Genomic DNA, 21,231 nt, shown 5'->3' with positions numbered 1-21,231 from the left:
TTTCCTACTGGGATATGTCAAAATGTCATCTGTGAAAAATGCCTATTGCAGCCCGTGTGTGGTGTGAGTTCAGTACCTTGGACAGATCTTCAGCCCAGTACTTTACATCACTGCGTTTTCAAAGCATGCCGCAATGTTTTCTCATGTACTGGGAATCCATTGGATTCTTTCAATCAGAAAAATCACGTAACTAGTACAACAAAACAACATGACGTATGACAAAATAGTGCACAGTAACAATGAGTTGTCTAGTATACTTGTTCCATCTTTAACACATTTCTAATTCTCATACTTACTTTCTTCATGTCATGTAATCAGTTTACCAAGCAAGTGCTGTATAGTGTTTGTATTTATTTTTAATTAGTGGTGACTTAAAATAGTGTATCACAAATGTTCAAGAATCTTCTTACCCAACTCATCCCATACCGCCGCTTTGTCATGCCCCTTGGCGTCACTTTAGTATCAGGCAACAAAACCACTATAGTTAGGTTTAGGAAAGAACTACACGGTTGAGCTTAAAACTACTACATTTGTAGAGTGAATGTTGTGAACATGGGACACGAACGAACAGCTGATTGTAACGTGATGTACAGGACATGAACAGCAGTCTCCTGGATTAAAGCCTTGTAATTTGTTGGAACCATCCGCCAGCCCGGTGTGTGTCTTTTCGCTCTTTAAACTACGTCACCACACTCCTGGTGCACTTTCTCTGAGTATTTACTGTTGCTGCAGATGGGTTTACATTGTAGATAATGGAACGCCCAGTGCATCTCATACCTGCGCTAAAAGGGGTGCCTTGTGTGGCGGTACCGAACACCGAGGGCCGTGACAAAGCCTCACTATTTAATGCCTTCAGAATGAGAACGGGCTGTCTTACCAGGAAGGTGAATGTCTTGTTGTCTGGCCATTTAAGCACATTTGTTTCTATTCAGAAATTGATATCCAGTACATTGCAGTAATTCAGTCTATCATATGCAGCAGTAATTACAGTAGTTCCATCTAACAAAGCAGCATTTCGACTGTATTCTCCATTCAGTAATAAGCTCTTAAAGATGTTTAACTATTAAACCTACGCAGAGAGCATATGTTTTCTTTTAAACACTGTTTTTGGAGTTGTCATGCAACACCTATTTTTCATCCATTCCAGCTTTCTGTCTTTATTGCTCCTTATATTCTCTCTTTATATCTCCTTATATTGCTTCTCTCCTGTATTTCTCCCACTTTCTATTTCTATTTTTTCTCTATCTCCCTCAGTTTGACTCTCTATACCATTCTCCAGTGTTTTTGGGGTGTTGTGTGTTATGCGTCTAGTTCCCTGGATCATCTCACACCCCATCTGGCCTCTTGATTTTACTCTCTCCCTCTCATGATGTATTGACTTGGCTGCTGGTAATAAAACCATCACATGTGCCTCACACACACACAAAAGCACGAGACCGATATATTAACACTTCTCAGAATGTGTTGAATGTGTGATTCTCTCCATATCATTTTCACTGCTCTACGCCGGTGTAGTATATTTTTTGGAGCTGCTTAGCTTGCAGTCTGGCAGTATAAATAGTACACAATGGATTTGGAGCTACGGTAGTTCCTCATCCTGCCTCCGGTCGTCCCTGGCTGGCAGTCTAGCCCAGTGAGTGTGCATTCTTAATGCTCCCTTGGCCTCGATGAGAGAGATGATTGGTAGAATTAATTGTGGCTGGAGGGCCGAATGGGAATAAGTGGGAAAAAAAAGCGAGATGGAGGAATGGAGGGTGGGGGGGGGGGGTTATCTGGCTGGTTTTAGTGTAGTGTTTCCTTCCTTAAAGCCTGGCACTAGAGGAAGTTGTTTTTATGCGCTCGCACACTTTTCTCTCTCTAGATTAATATTAGCACAATCCTATTCTCTTTTATAGCTCAGTTTGTCTTTCCCTTCATTTGTGATTTACACCTGTGTGCTTGGAGGGAAGAGATAAGCGAGACTAATACAGCGACAATCATAATGTAATGGTCTCCTCAGCTCCCCCGACTGTAATGCTATCCGAACATAGTTTATATCCCGCAGTGAGGTGTCATTAAATGAGATAAACGGAGCTTGAAAATAGGGACACAGAATTTGTGTGTGTCTCTGAGTGTGAGGGCTTGTTTCTACTTGTGTGAGCCTGTTTGTTTTAAAGGATAGTGAAGAGATGGATAATGTGTCCTCTCTCCTCTCTCCAGTGTAATGACAGATCATATCTGAACTCCCCTCCCAACATAACGGCAACAGATTTTCAGCATGAAACAGGTGATAGAGAAGAAGAATAATAGGATAAAAGTATTATAACGACAAACTTCCGATAAACCAAAAGCAGTTCTGAGTTGTGAAGTAGGTCATACAGAGTTATATGTACATGTTTGTGTCGGTTGTTGTTTTCTCTCACTGTCAGCAAATTGGAGGGTCTCCTTGAAGGATTTATGTTCTGGTTTTATGAGGTCGCGTCGCAGAATGCCTGTATGGGAATATAAGAAGTTGGGGGTGGGGTGTGTATGTGTGAGTGTGTGTGTGTGAAGGGTTTCGGGGGGTTAGAGTAGTCGGGTTCTGGGGAAGCTGTCTCATCATTTATTTATACAATCTACAGAAGAAGGGGTTAGCGGAGAGAGGGGGGCTGCCTTCTACAAGGTGCCCTGGGAATACTGTAGGTCAAGAGTTGTTTTTCTAGCTACCAGCACAATTCTTTGTCTGAAAAAGTGAAAACAGTGAATGAGCGCACTATACTGCACTGGATCTACTCTTCTAATAGCATGTTGTGCCCAAGTATGTCTCGTTATCTTGAGTGCAAAACCTCTTGGTACCCTTGATACACTAGTGATGAGACCCCTGCATCTCCTGCTTGTTTAGACAGTCCAGCGGTTTAGTTGTTGGTGCTGATGATGCTGAAACACAAGAGAAATGCTCAGGTTTTATGGCTGTGCTGATTAATGGATTGGTTGACACAGAACTGATCAACATTTCATTTATTGAGTGAAAATACCAAACATTTGCTGGTTTAATTTTAAACATTCTCAGAATTTTTCTTTTCTTCTTTTTTTTTTTTTAACCAATTGTCAGACAAAATATGCAATATCAAGCTTTATCATGCTTTACATTTTATTGAAAAATTAGATTTGGCTGTCATTGTTGATTAATCTACAATTATTAACTAATATATAATTAAAGACAAATCACATTTAATCAGCTCAAAATGGACAAAATCTGTAAATTCTCATGTTTTGTCTTTAAAGCTGTAACCAGCACCAGATTGATAAAATAATTGATTAATCAACTAGTTTGGGCGAGAGGTACTCTCGAACCAGCTTTTATACCTTAGCTTCTTGCTCCCACCTGAGAAGGATTGTATAATAGGGCTGCAACTGGTGATTGTTTTCATAATTGATTGATCTGCCGATTGTTTTCAAGATTAATCGTCTGATCTATACAGTAAAATGTTAGAAAATAGAAAGATATCCATCCCAGGCTCACGAAGTCCAAGGCGATGTCTTTAAATTACTTGTTTTGTCAATCCAAAACCCAAAGATATTCAGTTTAATAGGATATAAAACAGAGAAAAGTAGGAAATGTCCATATTTGAGAGGCTGAAAACAGCATTTTCTGCCATTTCTGCATGTCAAGATGGTTGCTGTTTATTTTTCTGTCGACCGACTAATCAAATAGTTGACTAATCATTGCAGCTGTATTGTATAAATAATGTACAGCCTACAAAAAAAGGAAAACTGTTGCAAGCTTAGGGTGTCGTCCTTGCACACACACCCACTTCCCGTGCAATTTGTTTGTCTCTTTTGATTTTTTGTTTATGTATTGTTGTCTTTTGAATGTCTGTTTTGTATAATATCTTAAAATGCTAAATAAAACTGTTGATCGAATAACTACATGTAGTTTGGGGGTGAGAAAACGAAATGTAGACCTCACCGCTGCTGGCTCTTACCGTGATTTAGAGTCATTAAATGTCCCTAAATCTAATCAAACTGCATATTGATTTTTCTGTAGCTTTAAATAAATTAGATCTTCAATACATAGTATTTATGTCGCCTTGACCCAAATGCAGTTTTTCAGCTGCTGTTAATTCTCAGCCCTGGTTGGACAGGTACATAAACATCACAGTTACCGAATGTCCTCACAAGTACTGTACACACAGGTCTATTTAGTTCTCTGGAGGCAGAGGGGAATAGCGTTTATTTTTGACACTTGAAGCGTCAGTGCTGAAGTCCAAGACACACAGTTTAAAGACACACACACACACACACACAAAGCAGGAGTATATATCACTGCACAGCCCTACAGGGACAGAACCATTATTCCCTACCGAGGCGCTCCATCATCATCTCTTTGGCTTGGCCTAACACACAGACACACACACACACACGACTCTGTTTAAGGTCCAGAGTTTATTTGCTGATGAAGGAAGCATTATTGCTTCCCTCATCCTGGATGCCAGGGAAACCAGGACTGCAGGAGACCTTTTAACATGTCAGGAAAGGAGGAAAAAGGTTGGAAGGGCCCTCTGTGTCCTGGTGTCTGTATGTAGCGTAGAGGCAGCGACCTCTCTGGAGACCTTGAGGAGGACACTAACAGTGGAGTTGTTCATCTGGGCAAAAAAACAGAGAGAATTAATCTTGAAATGTGATGTTATCGTAGACTGTATATAAGAAGTGGACGTAATCACCGTGACGTCACCTATTGGTTGGACTGCCATTTTGAAGCCTCGAGTTCGGCTTTTGGCTGTTGCCATGTTGTTTTTTGTCCATCGGCATCGTGTTTTTTTGCAACCAGAAGTGACACGTGAGGGTGTGAAGCTAAGTACAACCGAACGCTGAATAAGACATTTTTAGGCAACAAAAATGTTAATATTAACTTTCATTTTCATTTTTCACATTTGCATGTATTCTTTGGGCTGAATTTACTTGTAGATTTAGAAGAATACTAAAGCTTTTCTATCCTGTCACTGTTAAAGCTCTTCCTTTCCCATGAAGTCCAAACTTTTATCAACCTTCAAATCCCTCTGGTGAGCGCTGTTGGACTCTAGAAAGCCATCTCTGTTATCATCCACACAGATGTGTGATAATGAGAACCCATACTGTGTAGCTGAAAGAGAAGCTGTCAGATTTACATGGACACTGACACCATAGATTAAATTAAAGATACAGTGAATGCCATAGTAGCTGCATGAATTCAGAATGTTTTTCTAATTAGGTTTCATTGCATTTACACTGTTCATCAGGCAGGTAAAGAGTTGAGACTATGTAATTAGATGTTGATGATGCTCGTTTGAGTTAATGCTCTTTGAAGGTAAAGTGTGTGGCAGGTTGAGGGGACATGGATGATAAAATGGATGATGTTAGCAGAGAGTCTGTTGGTAAAGCTTCAGTAAAACACAGCTGTGAAGATGAACTGGCTCTGACTGTGGCCTTTCTTCTTACACTTCACACGCCTCACGCACATAAATGCATGAACAAAAAGAGATATGTGCATGTGCTGATATGTGAAAATACAGATACACTCCTCCACTGATGTGTTCAGTAGTGCACAAGGTCAGCAGGAAACAAAGAGAATGGCGGTGCATGGCCATTTCATAACCCCTTCCATACCTGCAAAGTGCTTTCACAGCTACACTTTCATCCACCAACACGCTCAATCTGTTAGTCAGCGTCCAAGTGAGTAAGAAGGTAGTTTCACAAAATATATACACATTTATTCTTCCAAAACATTTCTGTAAATGTATTTTACTGACGATCTTTAATGATTTTAGAAAACAGTAAAAAACAGAAATGTTTCTTGATAAAAGGCAATTTAAATGTCCTGACCTCACATGGAGGCTTGGGATCAAATTCCACATGGCTATTCCAAAAAGAAATGTTACATTTTTTTTTTTTTTTTTCCTGATTAAGTGACATCAGGTTGTCCAGATTGTTTCAACAGTTTAAATGGTACACCACAGTTTAAGATGCTGCCCTTTGGAAGAGAATCCCAAAAGTCCATATTAAGATCATAGACTGTATATAAGAAGTGGACGTAGTCACCGTGACGTTACCCATTGGTTTGTGGACTGCCGTTTTCAAACCTCGAGTATGGCATTTCGGTTGTTGCCATCTTGGTTTTTTTGTCCATTGGCATCTTGGGTTTTTGCAATCAGAAGTGGTAAGAGAGGGTGGAGCTAAGTACAACCGAACCACAAATGTTATATTTAACTTTTATGAACTGAAAAGTTAAAGTTGTAAGACGAAGACACAGGCAGACAATGTAGCCACGCACTAAAGCATTATGCTTTATGGTCTATGTGACTCTAAATGGGACTATAATGAACATCATGCTGTATTGAAGAAGACTTGAAACTAGTGATTGAGACCATAAACTCATGTTTACAATGTGTACTGAGGTAACAAATCAAGTGAAAAGTTTTTTCTCATAGACTTCTATACAATCTGACTTCTTTTTGCATCCAGAGGAGTCGCCCCCTGCTGGCCATTAGAAAGAATGCAAGTTTAAGGCACTTCAGCATTGGCTTCACTTTTCAGATCCCGGAGTTGCCCACTGATTAAGATGAAGGTTTTTAAATTGTTGCCTAATTGACAATAATTTCTTGGACGTATTAGATTTATTTTAAACCTAATTTTTGATGTATAGGAAACATAACATAAATGTTATATGATCCACAGTTCACTTGCTGCTCCTCGTCTTTTCCCTCCTGTTACTCTGCGTCTCTATCCTTCAGTGCTCTTTCATACAAAGTGTTCATTAGCTGTGTAACCTTTTACTTTGAATTACAGCGCAGCTCAGTCTGCTGCTTGCCTGCAGGTCTAACTAAAGGAGCATGTTGGACCATTAGTCATTCTGTCATTGCACACTGACTGGCCAGGCTCTCAGTCATTCAGCTAACCTGCTAGCCAGCCGATCGGTCAGCAATTCAAGCATGCATCCGTCTATCCAAACAGTCATCCATCCACTCGTCTGCAGCGGCCCGTCAGCTGGCAGCTGCTGAGGTGGCTGAGCTCTGCATCATGTAGGGCTCAAAGAGTTGTGACTGCAGCTGAACTGTGCAATTGTGTAGAAGTGTGAGGCAGATTGGAAACCATCTGCTTCCTTTTCTGTCTCTCTCTCTCTCTTTATTGTCAGTAATATACATTTCTTTCACCTCCTCTTGCGGCAGCTTCATCTTCTCCTCCTCCTTTCATCTCCCTCCTTCATTCTTATCCTCTTCTCTTGCACTCTATGTAGTATGGTAAATACATCTTTTTTATTTTTTCCTCTCCTTGCCCCTCCTTATCACTGACTCTGCCATTATCCGTGTACTACAAGAGTTTCCTTGTTCTCTCTCTATTAGAAGTCACTGTTGATGCTAAGTGGAAGTTTGTTGTTGTTTACAAACTACTACTATAATGCTGTCCCATTTTTCAGTTGCCTTTACTGTAATGATCTTGTTTTGGATGTTTAATGAGCTCTACTTTGATAAACTCATACTCTGGCTAACATAGAGTGAAGGGTATTATGCAGCAGGTCTCATAACATCTGTAGGAAATTTTCCTTATGCTCCCCAGGCTTTGTCCTTGTACAGTATACTTTGGGCTGTAGAGTGTTTTCACCGTGGTTTAATTAACTTATAATTGATTATCTTCACTGGTGTGGAGGCAGTTTCTCATTTATGTTCCTTGTAAAGCTGTTGGACTTTAAAGCTGCTGTTGAACATTTTTTCACCTTTTCATCACAGGCTTGTACGACCCTGCTGCAGATCTGTGCGAGTGTTTGTGTGTGACTAGAGCAGTGGTATTGACAGGCTGCTGCCTGGGGCGTCTCTTTCTTATTATTGTGTTGAATAGAAAGCCTCTCCATCTACCAGTTGCAGCCAAGCCTCACTTTATAGAATAGCAAATGTTTACGATGTGGTATCACTATTGGGTCCGAGTCTACATCTCCTTGATCCAACTAAACCCACATATTTCTTTATTCTACTTGGAATGAAGGTCTTTGTTTGACATTTAGATACCGGTGACATACCGTCTGAGTGATGAGAAGGTCAACTGTTTATGGAAAGAATATGTGAAGCACGCAGTAGATGAATTATTGTTTGATATTTAATAAGTAAATGATGGGAAACTAATCTATCAGATCTGGTTGTCACATCTTGTTGTTGCTTTGGCCTAATGTAAGGTTAAGATTCATACGGGTAAAGAGCCACTGTTTTTAACTGTTTAGTATATGTGTGAACATGACACAGATTTATCATGTGTGTGTGTGTGTATGTGGGCTTGGCAGGTAACTGGCCAAAGGCCACGTTTTAAACTCTGTCAGGTGTCAGGTAGCCTGTTGTGAATGAGGAAGAGGATTATTTGAGACAGAGCATCAATGCTGATTGAATTGGCCGGTCCTGAAAAAGACATGCAGGGTTTTGTCAGACTGAAGTGAGACGGAAGGAAGCTGTTGATTGAATTATAACTCTGTATGGATGTCTCAGTACAGACAAAACTACAGGGATGGGTTTTTGGAGGCTTGGCTGAGTTGGATACCTAGTAGGTCATGAAAACATAGACACCAAAATAAGCAGCTGTGTATCCCTGTAGTTCACTGTAGTAATTGGTGACAGTGTTATCTGATAATAGGCAACATCATTTAAGTTATGAGAATTGTTTTTGGTAGTAAAGTTGTTTTTTTTTAAAGTTTTTATTGTATAGTTATGGATTTAAACACTTGAATACTGTAACAAGCTACTCCTTCACTCAGACAGATGATGACTTTTCCCATTCAACTACCAATTTAACTACATGTAAGTTATTTCAGGTATTTAGCAGTAAGGCAAAGGCCTTCACTCACGATTGAAAATTGAATTTAGTTCTGCACTAAGCTACAGTAAATTTACCTAGATGCATTTTTCTTTGAAAGTAAGCCAATATTTTGAGAAGACTCAGGCTGCATTCACACCAGATCTGGGGAGCTGAAAAAAACGGCCAGCTGGGGAAAAGTAGAAACAGAATCAACTTTTGGAGAAACATGAGAGATCAATTGGGTACATGTGGGTAATTTTGGAGTCTATAACCTCATCACTCATCAATTGCTTTGGTCCTCCAGTTTTGTGTTCTGCTGTATTTTCACTGTTCTTGTTACCATCTTTTAGAGAAAGTCTAGACATGGCTTCATCTTTCAGTGCTGCTCACCAAAATAAATACTGCACTTTGTCATTGCTTATCAGCTATGAGTTGTGAGCATGTGTAACAAATGGGAATCACCAAAAATGAGCAACATAATCAAAAACCCTTCCGTGGGTCGAGATTATAAAAGTGCAACAGTGCTGCTGTATATATTTACAAATTTGTGGCCTTCAGCAAGCAGCTAATCACCATTTTTTGTCTCTCCTTATTTTTCTCCAGTCACAGATGAAGACACAGTGAAGAGATACTACGCCAAGTTTGAGGAGAGGTTTTTCCAGACCTGCGAGAAGGAGCTCCTGAAAATCAACACATTCTATTCAGGTACTTATTTAACTTCATTTACATCAATGATTGATGCTTAGTGTGTGTGAAATCAAAGTCAAATTAGGAAAGCAGTTTCAGATCAAATAACAGTTTAAGTGTGATTATTGGGCTGGTAGTTAGAGGAAATGTTGAATTGACTTTGTTAATGAATCATCTGTACCAATATGAAGCAATATCACCACCGTTCTGCTCTGCAACAATGTCTTCTTCATCGTCAAATAAACTCTGGATCGCATCTTACATTAACTTGTTATTGACTCACCAGTTTCACATGTTGTGTAATATCTTATAAACCATGATGTAAAGACGGGTATATGTATCAGCTGCCATCACGTATCATTGTTTTAGATATTTTAGTTGGTGCACAATGTTTTGCACATTTTACTTCCTCTGTGCTAAGCTGCCTGTTTCAGTGCCAAGTGCGTCTAATCTTGGTCATTTGATTGAAGTAGCCAGTGGTTGTTGTGTTCAGGCGAGCAGGCCTGCCTGTGTATATTTCAGGGAGAAGGGGAGTATGTGTGTACCGTGTGCAGTAACCTGAGACGGAGGCCATAATATATTTCTGGTATTCTGGTACCAGGACGTTGCCTTCTGGTCTCAAACTTCAGCTCAGGGGGAAGTGGGAGGTATCTGAAGACAGATAGTACTTCCTCTAGAGGCTGTTTGGGATACTACAGGTCGGCTGAAGGCCGAGGTTGAATGGCAGGATTGTTCCAGCTCATAATGATGGGACATAACTGGCAGATGGATGGCAAGAGCAGCAACTAACAAGATATACTGTAAATCATTGCAGATTTTGTTGGCAGGAGGTTGATTTACTGAAGAAACTTTGATCCTCAAATTGTTGTTTTCTTTGTGTACGTCTTGATTAGTGTCATATGCCATAAGCTTACTGTTAGCTGCTGTAGAGGACATGTCTTGTTAACTTGTCTTATATTATCCTGATCCATTTTCTGTTGCAGATAATGACACAATAGTTCCTCTGCATAGGACAGAACATTATATTTAGCGGTATATAAACATAAAATGGCTTATAACATACTATAATGTATTTGTAAACATATAAGGACATTTTAAGTGTTTATTAATGGACAGTATTTGTCATTCATTATCTGTTTATACAGCAGCCTCACCTTATGGATGCCCACAAGACGAATCATAGTTGTTGTAAAATACATTAAATATACACTTATATCTGCTTATAATTATATTATATATGAATAGATGAGGGTTCGCTAATATGATGTCAAATAGAGTGCTGCAGGAATGAGTCCTAAAACCTAAAGTTAGCATTTAGCACTTCCGGTTCCCTCGTCTGGAAGTCAATGTTTTGTTTTTTTTTAAATGGGTTTTTATTTAGATGCCTGAAATAAGGTCTGTGGTTAACACAAGCTTAAGAGGTTTTAATGTTTTGTTCTACGGCATAAAATACATCAATAAATACCCCACTTGTGAATTTTGAAGCTTTTACGTGTCTTTGAAAAGGCGGTTGCTAACAAGTGGCCAAATGAGACTTCTAAACGTCATCACACCGACTCGTTTGCCTTTACATCCTTGTTGTGTATACTCACGCTTATGCAACCGTGGTGCGGTTGTGTATATATCCTAATGTTAGTTTTTTTTTACTTCTGGCGATTGCATTCACACTTCAAAAATCATAAAAGTGGTGTTCATTCGTGGAGATTATCTTGCTGAACAAAACGTGCAAGTATCATAAACGTTTGTTTTGCCACAGAGTTTATTTTCTGCAATAATACAAAATCCGATGGAAAAATCCCGTTGGCTTTTTGTCGAGGGAACCGCTGTGATGATAACTTCCGGACTGGCTTACAAAAATATGTTCTCCCTACAGCACTCTATAAAACCTTTTTGCTAATCCAACATCAAAATAGTCATCAGAGTTGCGAGGCTTTTGATTTTTTATGTTCGTGTCTGTCTATATGAATAAAACAAAATAAGGAATAGAACAAAACAAACACTTAGTTGTCATTTCAGATGTTCTCAGAGCTGCATGTGACATGTGTAAGTCTGCTGACAGAGTCAAATCACATCAGTATAACAGTCAGTGAGTCACCCTCTCTTCAGTAGACCGAAGCTGGGAGGTTGGTTAAATGTTGTGTATGAAAACATCAGCGTCTCCTTCCTGCTCTTGGGCGTCTTGTTGATCCTCCACACACAGCTTTATCTCATGCCAGTTACTGTGTGTGTATAGTGTGTAGCAGTTTGAAATAGCTGGATAGGTTGTGAGAAAGAGAGCCGGCGGATGGATGGAGATAAATCGTGTGCTGACTTTACATAAGACACTTGCCTCCACATCGCTCTTTCCCTCTGTATCACCCTCTGAAAGGGGTCCCTGACCTCTCAAAGCCATTCTGCTGCATTGCGCCGAAATCCATCCTGTTGGGCAACACTTTCATTTTGATGGGTTAAACGCACATCAAAAACATATTTTTGCTGTTCAAATAGAATATCCTCTCATCTTGAAAGCGGAGGAGGAACAACAGGTTCTTTGAACTCCTCCACTAAAGCCCATACCAGTGGAAACCTGAACCACCAACACCTGTCTGTTTAAGGTCCATTAGCCCCACACACATGAACTGTCCAGCCATGTCCTCTGTTGTGAAGTGCCACTGCAATCCTCAGATTTAATCTAAAGCTCCTTATCCCAGGTCTTGACTTTCCCACGCCTCCTGCTGTTGTCATGTGTTCATCCAGGCATTGCTGTGACAGACTGTACGAGTCGAGTAGAGGGATTACTGTGAATTTAGATGTCAAAGAAGCATTCCCTTTGAGGAAGGTAGTGTGATATCTGGAGAATGTGTGGGTGGGTGTGTTGTTGAAGCAACAAAGCATGAAAGTCACCTGTGAGCCCACATCATCACTGCTGCTTTTCCCCAGTTTAGGACCGAGAGGAGCAGCTATGGGAGCCTCAGCTCAGGCTGGCAGTATGCTTGAAACCAAATCACTTTTGGTGTGTTATCAGACTGCTGTCACAAACAACACTGCAAGTAGATATCAGTGTTCTTATTGTAACTCCAGGTCTGTTTATTTAATGGTTTCCACACCAGCTGGAAGAACTTGGAAGTCACAGCAGGGGTATGCATGACTCTCAAAACAAGAAGTAAACACACTACAATAGCTTTACAATTAAGCTGGTTAACTAGTACAAATATAATCTAAAAATACATCAAGGAGGATGCATGTGCTTAAAATCACACTGACTAAACACACTCAGCTGACTCTTCTTGGTCACAAACTGGCTGTGTTGCCTGTATGAAATGACAAATTTGATTTCATTAGTAAAAACTACTTGTCTTAGTCTGTGTGACTGTGAGGTTTCTTGTTGCTAAGTTCAGAGACTAATGGCCGAATGGAATTAGCAACTCAATGGTAGTTCTTCTTTCTTCTTTCCTCTTCATGGAAACTGCCAACAAGTCTGTACTCCTGTTTTTAGCAGATTATTCATAAAATCTGAAGGGAGGTGAGAAAGTAAAGGCGTGGCCTTCATTGTTCAGTGACTGAACCTTGTATGATTTTTGATTGGTCAAAAAAAGGAGAAGAAGAAGCTCTAGTAGAATGAGGACTAATAGACTTGAACTTAAATTTAAAACTTAAACTTAGGTCTATACATTTTTATTTTGTGTGTAATTTTATTTGAACCCTTATAATTGCATTGCATCTTTTGATTAAATTGATTTGTTTTAATTTTGTACTTTAATTGTTTTACCCTGTGTATGAGGCACTTTTAGATTTCGCTGTATTTTAAAGTGTGCTATATAAATCATATGTATTATTATCATCTGTTATCTGTGTCAGAAAAGCAGGTAGAAATGCAAGAGAACTTAATAAAATGCAGGTTACTGCCTAGGCCCTCTGTGACTCCTTCCCCCTCTCCCTCCCTTTCTCTCTGGGTATATTAACCTATCTCTGACCCATATAATGGTTCCTCCCTCTGCAGCATTTACATGTCAGCTCAGCCTAATGGTCTCCATGCTGCTGCTTCCTGGAACAGACAGCAGGAGAGCAGAGGAGACAGGGTGTATAAAAAAGTTGTGTTTTTTAGTTGTCACCTTCTCTGTAATGCTCATTATTGAGTCCGGTCCTCTACCAAGAAGAAGAAGCAGCTAGTGGACGTTTCTTACCAGTAGTCTGTCAAACAAAAGCCAAACTGAAGGGTCTTCTTTCTTCTCTCCCTCAGGCATATTGGTTATATTACCAAAACATGTCTAACAGAGTGAAGAACTCTTTGCATAACAGTATTAACTCTGCTTATTAATTCTGTTTGATGATATTAATTAATAACCCTCATTTTTGTTATGTTTTGTGTACTTTTAAGGCAGTAATAGTGAATCAAATTGACTTTAATTCATCAAAACCAACAACACATAGTAGAACAGGACTCGGAATGAAGTTATCAGGTCAGATTACATAGAATATAACTACTGAGTAAGACTAGTGGGTTCAGTTGTTCTGCAAAACTTCCACATGTGGATATGTGCATTAGAAAATACATGAATGTGGTGCAGTGTAAGCACCACAATAATAAGCAATCAAAGGCCATATGAAAGCCTCTTTTAAATGATGTTCTTGTCTTCCCATCTGTAGAAAAGCTTGCTGAAGCCCAGAGACGTTCTGCCACGCTGCAAAATGAGCTGCAGTCTTCATTGGACGCTCAGCGCGAGAGCAATGCTCCGCCTGGCCTGCGGAGGCGCAAGACGATGTTCCACCTGTCGCAGGAGGAGCGCTGCAAACACCACAACATCAAGGACCTGAAGCTAGCCTTCAGCGAGTTCTACCTCAGCCTCATCCTGCTTCAGAACTACCAGGTAGGTATCATTACGCAGACACACCTGCATTCAAAAGTTCTGTACTATAAATAAGGAAGGAAGCAATCTTTAGAGAAATAAGCGCTAACATTAGCATATAAATAAATGTGTGTTTTGGCACCTCATGTTTCCTGCAGCATTTTTTTTTTTTATAGATAAACCCTCCAATCTGTTTGGTATGTAACCGTTGTCTCCTCGTTGCCGTCCACAGAACCTGAACTTCACTGGTTTCCGTAAAATCCTGAAGAAGCATGACAAGATCCTGGATACTCCTCGCGGGGCCGACTGGCGTGTGGCTCACGTGGAGGTGGCCCCTTTCTACACCTGCAAAAAGATCACACAGCTCATCTCCGAGACAGAGGTGCCTGCTCGCATATACACAAACACACACATGCACACTGTAATTCAAAAATGTAATCATTGTTTGTTGTTTGTGTGTATCTGTATAGACCATCGTCACCACAGAGCTGGAGGGAGGAGATCGTCAGAAGGCCATGAAGAGGTTGAGAGTTCCTCCACTGGGGGCAGCTCAGGTCAGAAGTACAACTGGTTACACTGGAAATCACTTCATGATAGGAGCCTAATTTGTGCCTCTCAAACTAGGATTGTCATTATTATCACCAAGGAATTTCTCCTGAATGATTGGCTCAACAGCGCAATATGCAGTATTATTGCAACTTGTTTTGCAAATTTATTTTTTTAGCCTGATTTTAGTGCTGTATAGATAAGATTTTTTGTTAGGCTATTATTAGGTGTATTGTTGCTTTTTACATGACAAAGATGACATTTTTAAAACAAATTAAATACTTGTTAATTGTTAATGCAGAACACAGTTGGGCAATGAGGTGCAGCGTTTTTTTCAGCTGCACTTTAGTTGCGTCTGGTTGCTATGATACAGAATATCAAAATATTGGCACACGGTATAGTACTTGCTCTGGATGAAGGGAAGACTGAAGCACGTCAGGAGAAAGGACGGTCCCGTCGGTCTATGTTTATTAATTTCTCCTCCATTGTTGTTGTGCAGCACATGTAGCCTACATGTAGGATGTGACGGTTGGTATTTGTGGAGTTTTACCCAAAGGTGAACAATTTTCAACTCTCGGCAGCCAGAAAAAAAACACCAAATATGCCGCGTTCAGTGCAGCATAGACGCTCAGCACCTCGTCACGCTGCTGACGTTTGTAGCGTAAGTGTAAAAATGCGACATTCCCATTGCAAAGAATTTAAAAAAGAATAACGTGAACAACCTGCGGTTGGCATGTCAATATTGCGGTATTGCAATTGTACGGTTATTGCAACAGCCCTATCTCAAACATTTGGACTTGTTACCTCTCAAGCAAACTAATGCCTTTTTAAAAATGCAGAAGAGTGGCAGTTCAATAATATCAACCATTTTTCATCTTCAGTTTGTGTCGTTTGATTTATTTTCAAATTAGGCAGGGAGGCTGCAAACTAAAATAACTAAAACAATAGACAAAATAAATGAGTGTCATATTTTTCAGTCTCATAAGTCCCCCCCAAAGAAATAACCCCCTACGCTACAGTAATAAATGACCTGGATACAAATGTGGTGTCCGTGCCTGAGAATATCCCAGCAAGAATAATCTTTGCAGTCATTTTACTGTAATGTTGGTTAAGATGAATAAAGGTTAAAAACAAAAGGTGAGAGGTTTGTTATGAGGGAAATGGAGAGCGGGAGGAAGATGGGAAGAAACATACAGAGAGAAACCATGAGAGCCTTTAGTATTGATTTTATAAGTGCCTTTCCATTGTTGAACAGGATATCTTTCAGAAATAATCGAGGCTAGTGGCACTTTACCCCCCTATGTTATATCTACTGTTATTAATGCATTAATTACTGTCATGTCTGACTTGAATTGTGCTATGTGACTATTGATCTCTCCATTTCCCTTGCAGCTACGTGTATAATAAATATATTCAAGCATGTAAAAGGAATCAGAGCTTTACCTGGAGACACATTCAATAAGTTTTAGTTGCATAGAAAATTATTGGAATCTATATACATTAACAGTATCTGTGAGCTTATTAATATGTATATACTGTATATAATACAGCAGTTAGGTGTCTTATTAAAGGTACAATTGATAACATTCAGCCACTAGATGTTGCATTCTCCCTCCCCCATTTCATTGCATTCACTTCACAACAAGTTGTTGCCAGGCACATACCGTCAATCTCAGCAATTTATCAGTTTTTTTCCTCACAAACTCAAGACCCAGAGATATCACGTGGTACCGGCGTCATTTTACTATTGGCTCACAAGTGGGAACCAAACATCAGATATTTTCCACAGAGAGAAGAAAACATTAATTTTGGAATAATTAACTCACAATCACAATAACATTTTCCAGGAAAAGACACACCTTTTTTTTTTTTTTTGAATATTCATCTAAATAAAAATGCTATCAATAAGACATTTAATTAATATTATGAACATTTTAATAATTTCCTTTCTGTATTCTTGTCTGCCTGGTTCAGCCTGCTTTGGCCTGGACAACCTTTCGTGTGGGACTCTACTGCGGCTTCTTTATCATTCTTGCCATCGCCTTTGTTCTCACTGGTAAGTCACATTTACATCCGGATTCATACATTTTTCATATCCTGTTGAGTCCTGCACAATTTGTAATGTGTCGCTGTAAGATAACTGGCAGTTTTAGTAGATTGCTTAAGATTAATAGTGCGCATGATTGGCAGATTTTTATGGTTGTTTTCGCTTCAGATTTGTTATCAAGCAGACAGTCAAAGGTTTTATATTTTATCTTTAAAAATCTGAAAAAAAATCCACTATGTTTTTATCAGGTGCTGTGTTCATCCGCTTGGAGAACGTGTGGCCACTGGTGCGGATCTATCGGGGTGGTTTCCTGCTGATCCAGTTCCTCTTCCTGTTGGGTATCAACACTTACGGATGGAGACAGGCCGGAGTCAACCACGTCCTCATCTTCGAGATAAACCCCCGAAACAACCTCTCACACCAACACCTGTTTGAGGTCAGAATGGGGAAACAAATGGAAACGATTATTTTTGTTTCTTAATGAGAAAAATAATCTTTTTCTCTGTAATGAAGAAACATCTTTGTTTTCAGATTGATGTGAGTGATCATGCATTTTTAAAACATGCAAAAAGATTGAATGGGGTTGATTAGTCATCAGGGTAATCCACATTCAAGGAATACATTACTATTTATTTAATTCAGCAGAAACAGTACATACCTAATGTCCACAGGGTTTTATTTATACTCTGGAATAACAAAACACAACATAATTTGCACAGAATTATTCAGATTAATTGTAATTATGTGTCAAAAATGCTTTCTTTTAATGCCAGTCTCTTTTGTATCTCCCCTGTGTGCTGCAGATTGCTGGTTTCCTGGGTGTTTTGTGGTGTCTCAGCATCCTCTCCTGTCTCTACTCAGAGTACACCTACATCCCCATGCAGATCAACCCGCTCATCCTTTATGGCTTCATGGTGCTCTTCCTCCTCAACCCCTTCAAGACCTGCTACTACAAATCACGATTCTGGCTCCTCAAGCTGCTGGTCAGTCCACTCATTTGTTTATTGGAGCATTTCTTTTAAACCTCTGGTACTTTATTTTGAAAGAATTACATTGCTGACATTTGAGCTTTGGTGGTGTTTTATAAGAAGGATGTAATTCAAGCTGGATAAATGAGCCAAACAGCCAAAGTTCATGGATGCACAAAGACAAATATTGACAACTGTGAGCCAGCAGTAAGTAACACTTTAGAAGACCGCCATAACAAAATGAACCAAATGCAAACAAGATGGGACGATGTGAGATACCGGCTCAGTATGTGGGCTGAGGATTGAATATGGTATTGACACAGCAGAATCTTGAATTGCAGCACAGAGTGCAAGAGCCAGGTTTAATGTGAAATTTGTAGTTATTTGTATTAAAGAGAATGCTGGTTATTTTGATAAATGTACTCTGCAAAATTTTAGAACATTTGTACTTTAAGACAAAACCAAAAGTTTATCCTGACGAACCAGCTATTTTACTTTACTTTGCCATTTTACCTTAACCAAAATCATATTTACAAACTTTAATCACCCAAAATACTGACAGAAAACTTCACCAAATATTATATAAACCTATATATAATATAACTATATATAATTATGCAAATGTATACAGTATTCCAAAACATGTCGCCATCACTTTTTATGCCTTCGGGCTGTCCATACGTCCCATTCTCGTGAACGCAATATCTCAGGAACGCCTGAAGGGAATTTCTTCAAATTTGGCACAATTGTCCACATGAACTCAAGGATGAATTGATTAGATTTTGGTGATCAAAGGTCAAGGTCACTGTGACCTCACGTCCATCCCAGTCTCATGATATCTCAGGAACGCCTTTAGGGAATTTCTTCAAATTTGACTCAAACGACCACTTGAACTCAAGGACGAACTGATTCGATTTTGGTGGCCAAAGGTCACTGTGACCACACAAAACACGTTTTTGGCCATAGCTTAAGAATTCATATGCTCATTATGACAATTTCACACACATGTCGAACAGGATAAGGGATGTAGCAATGACATTTTGGACATACATGGCTGTAAACTACAATGTGACTTTTTGGCGGAGGCATACAACAACAAGGCAGTAATTCTAGTTATGGTGGCATATAATGCAAAATTGTATTTGTACTTTTTGGAGAATCTCCTACAAACTGTCTGCCATACAAGTAATACAAAAATCATTGTTATCTTAAGTTTAAGGGACTGGAGATTTGTTTTGACTGCGTTGGGATGACAGGTTACTGAAACTTGGTCACTGAGGCCCGAGAAAACAATTAAAAAACGGGATTGTGGGAGCTATTTGTCTCCTATTGCTTTCTGGGAGCTATCTTGCTACCGTGTTGCTGACACAATTTGAATGTGCGTGCGCGCGCACGTGCGTGCGTATCTCTATCCCACACAATGACTTCATGTACAATTCAGATATCTATCTCAAGCCTCATGTTTACAAAACCCTCTATATGACACTGTTCTTTGTCTAAGCCGAGCTACATGGCTGCAGGAGGGAGGATGGGGGGTGAGTGATTGTGTGCGTGTGTATGAGTGTGCGTGTAGAGGGGGGTGCATCGAGACAGAGGGCAGAGGGTTGAGGGATAATAGAATGCAGCCTCGTCCCAGGGGAGGTGGAGGGTTGTGACTGTGCAATCATTATAGGCATAGATCTATCAGTATGCTGATGCCCTGAGCTCCTCTGTCCCTCCTCCTCTTCCTCCTCCCTCCCTGCCTCTCCCCCAGCAGCAGCAGCAGACCCCCTCCTCATATTCTTGTCCTTTTCCTTCCTCAGCATCACTCCCTCAGCCCTCCTCCACTGATGTGGCTCCATAATCACTGTCAGCCTCAGTCTTGATTGGTCCTCAGTAATCATAACAACCTACACAGATATGAGCTGTTTTTCATGGTTGTCATACTTGTTGCCTCATGGAATACAAAATAAGTGATTAAGGATGTTTAAGGAGAAATTGTAGTTGTATTTGAACAAACAATCTGTTGTTTGTCGCAGTGCTCTAAAATGTTTCCATGCCAGATGTGTTAGTTTCCTCTGACAATAAACACCAGACAGAGGACAACGATTTCATTATAGGACAAACTGCAGATCTAGCACCTGGATTACTAGTGTTTGCTCAAGAAATGAAAACCTAACCACATCACTGCAGAAGGCTTAGTCTTGAGACATCCACACAGATAGAGCGGGTACAGGTGAGATGGCCACTCGATCAATACAGACTTTGATTGACAGGTTAAGAGAAATATGTAATGAGCTGATATGTGTAAAAGAAAAAGATCAATGTTCCTTGACATTTTCAGTGGCGGGAGAGTGTGTGTGTGTGTGTGTGTGGTTTGTATGAAAGTGTACATGGTGAGAAGCATACAGTCACTCCTGAATGTCAGATGTGGCCTGGGGGGGTAAATGGAAAGAGTTGAGCGGCGTTGGATCGTTTTACAAAGCGCGGTCAATAACCGAGCTCCTGCCAAACGTCATATCCCAAATAACATGCCCATAGAAGCCAACGCGCACCACAAATCACTGCCAGCCGCTTCATGTGTTTGTGTTGACGTACACCAGCGAGTAGTGACACCCAAATGAACAGATGCATGCACACAGACACACAGCGTGACTCATTAGGTTGTCCTGTGGTGTGCTGATAAGGTAGACTGGAGGCTTGATCCCTTCATGTGTTACAGACCATTGATAGAGGTTGTTTCCTGCTTCTCACTTCTCTACTGATGAACTGTGACAATTGCACACTAATTAATCGTTGACTAATTCAGTCCCAGAGTTGAAAGTGCAAACACACAATCAGAATTCACTGTAGCAGTGAGGTCAGCCAAGGTGTTTTCTATAAATAAAGGATGCCTATGTATTTCTTTTTTACGGTTTTGTACACTGTTCCTGGTTTATACTAATGTTTCAGTGTATGTTATCTCATTGAGATTAGAATAAATGTTATTATAAGATAATAGCTTAACATTAAGAAATCACTTTCCTTCTTTCCTCTCTCGTCTGTTTCCAGTTTCGCGTGTTCACAGCACCGTTTCACCGGGTGGAGTTTGCAGACTTCTGGCTGGCTGATCAGCTCAACTCTCTGGTGGTTGTTCTGATGGACCTGGAGTATCTCATCTGCTACTACATCTTTGAGCTGCAGTGGAGCAACAGCAAGGGCCTGCTGCCAAAGTTTAAAGGTGAGACATGAATCCATATTCAGAATGGCTTAATTTTAAACTTTACGTCCTCTGTACCTCTGTCTGTGAACAGGTGAAACATAGCAGGAGCCAGGGAGGGAAGGGTTAAAGGGATAGTTTGGGTGTTTTCTAAGTGGGGTTGTATGAGGTACTTATCCTTAGTCAGTGTATTACCTACAGTAGATG

At 40.0% G+C, this 21,231-nt stretch overlaps 1 protein-coding gene across 7 annotated transcripts in view; it reads left to right on the top strand.

Moving 5' to 3' along the window:
• xpr1a (xenotropic and polytropic retrovirus receptor 1a) overlaps positions 1–21,231 on the top strand; it is an 88,450-nt gene that overhangs the window by 50,798 nt on the left and 16,421 nt on the right. For all 7 annotated transcript variants that reach the window (XR_005206916.1, XR_005206914.1, XR_005206915.1 and 4 more), the window contains exons 4-11: positions 9,376–9,477; positions 14,086–14,306; positions 14,518–14,667; positions 14,756–14,839; positions 16,806–16,887; positions 17,127–17,314; positions 17,682–17,861; positions 20,877–21,045. Coding sequence is in view for 4 of the 7 variants with exons in the window: in XM_037769766.1 (XP_037625694.1) it covers positions 9,376–9,477; positions 14,086–14,306; positions 14,518–14,667; positions 14,756–14,839; positions 16,806–16,887; positions 17,127–17,314; positions 17,682–17,861; positions 20,877–21,045 (1,176 nt within the window). In the remaining 3 variants the exon portion in view is untranslated. The remainder of the gene's footprint in view (positions 1–9,375; positions 9,478–14,085; positions 14,307–14,517; positions 14,668–14,755; positions 14,840–16,805; positions 16,888–17,126; positions 17,315–17,681; positions 17,862–20,876; positions 21,046–21,231) is intronic.

Source organism: Sebastes umbrosus, chromosome 5 (genome assembly GCF_015220745.1).
Source record: "Sebastes umbrosus isolate fSebUmb1 chromosome 5, fSebUmb1.pri, whole genome shotgun sequence".
NCBI lineage: Eukaryota > Metazoa > Chordata > Actinopteri > Perciformes > Sebastidae > Sebastes > Sebastes umbrosus.
Note: the sequence above shows the minus strand (reverse complement) of the source record. Positions and strands in the feature narration are given on the sequence as shown.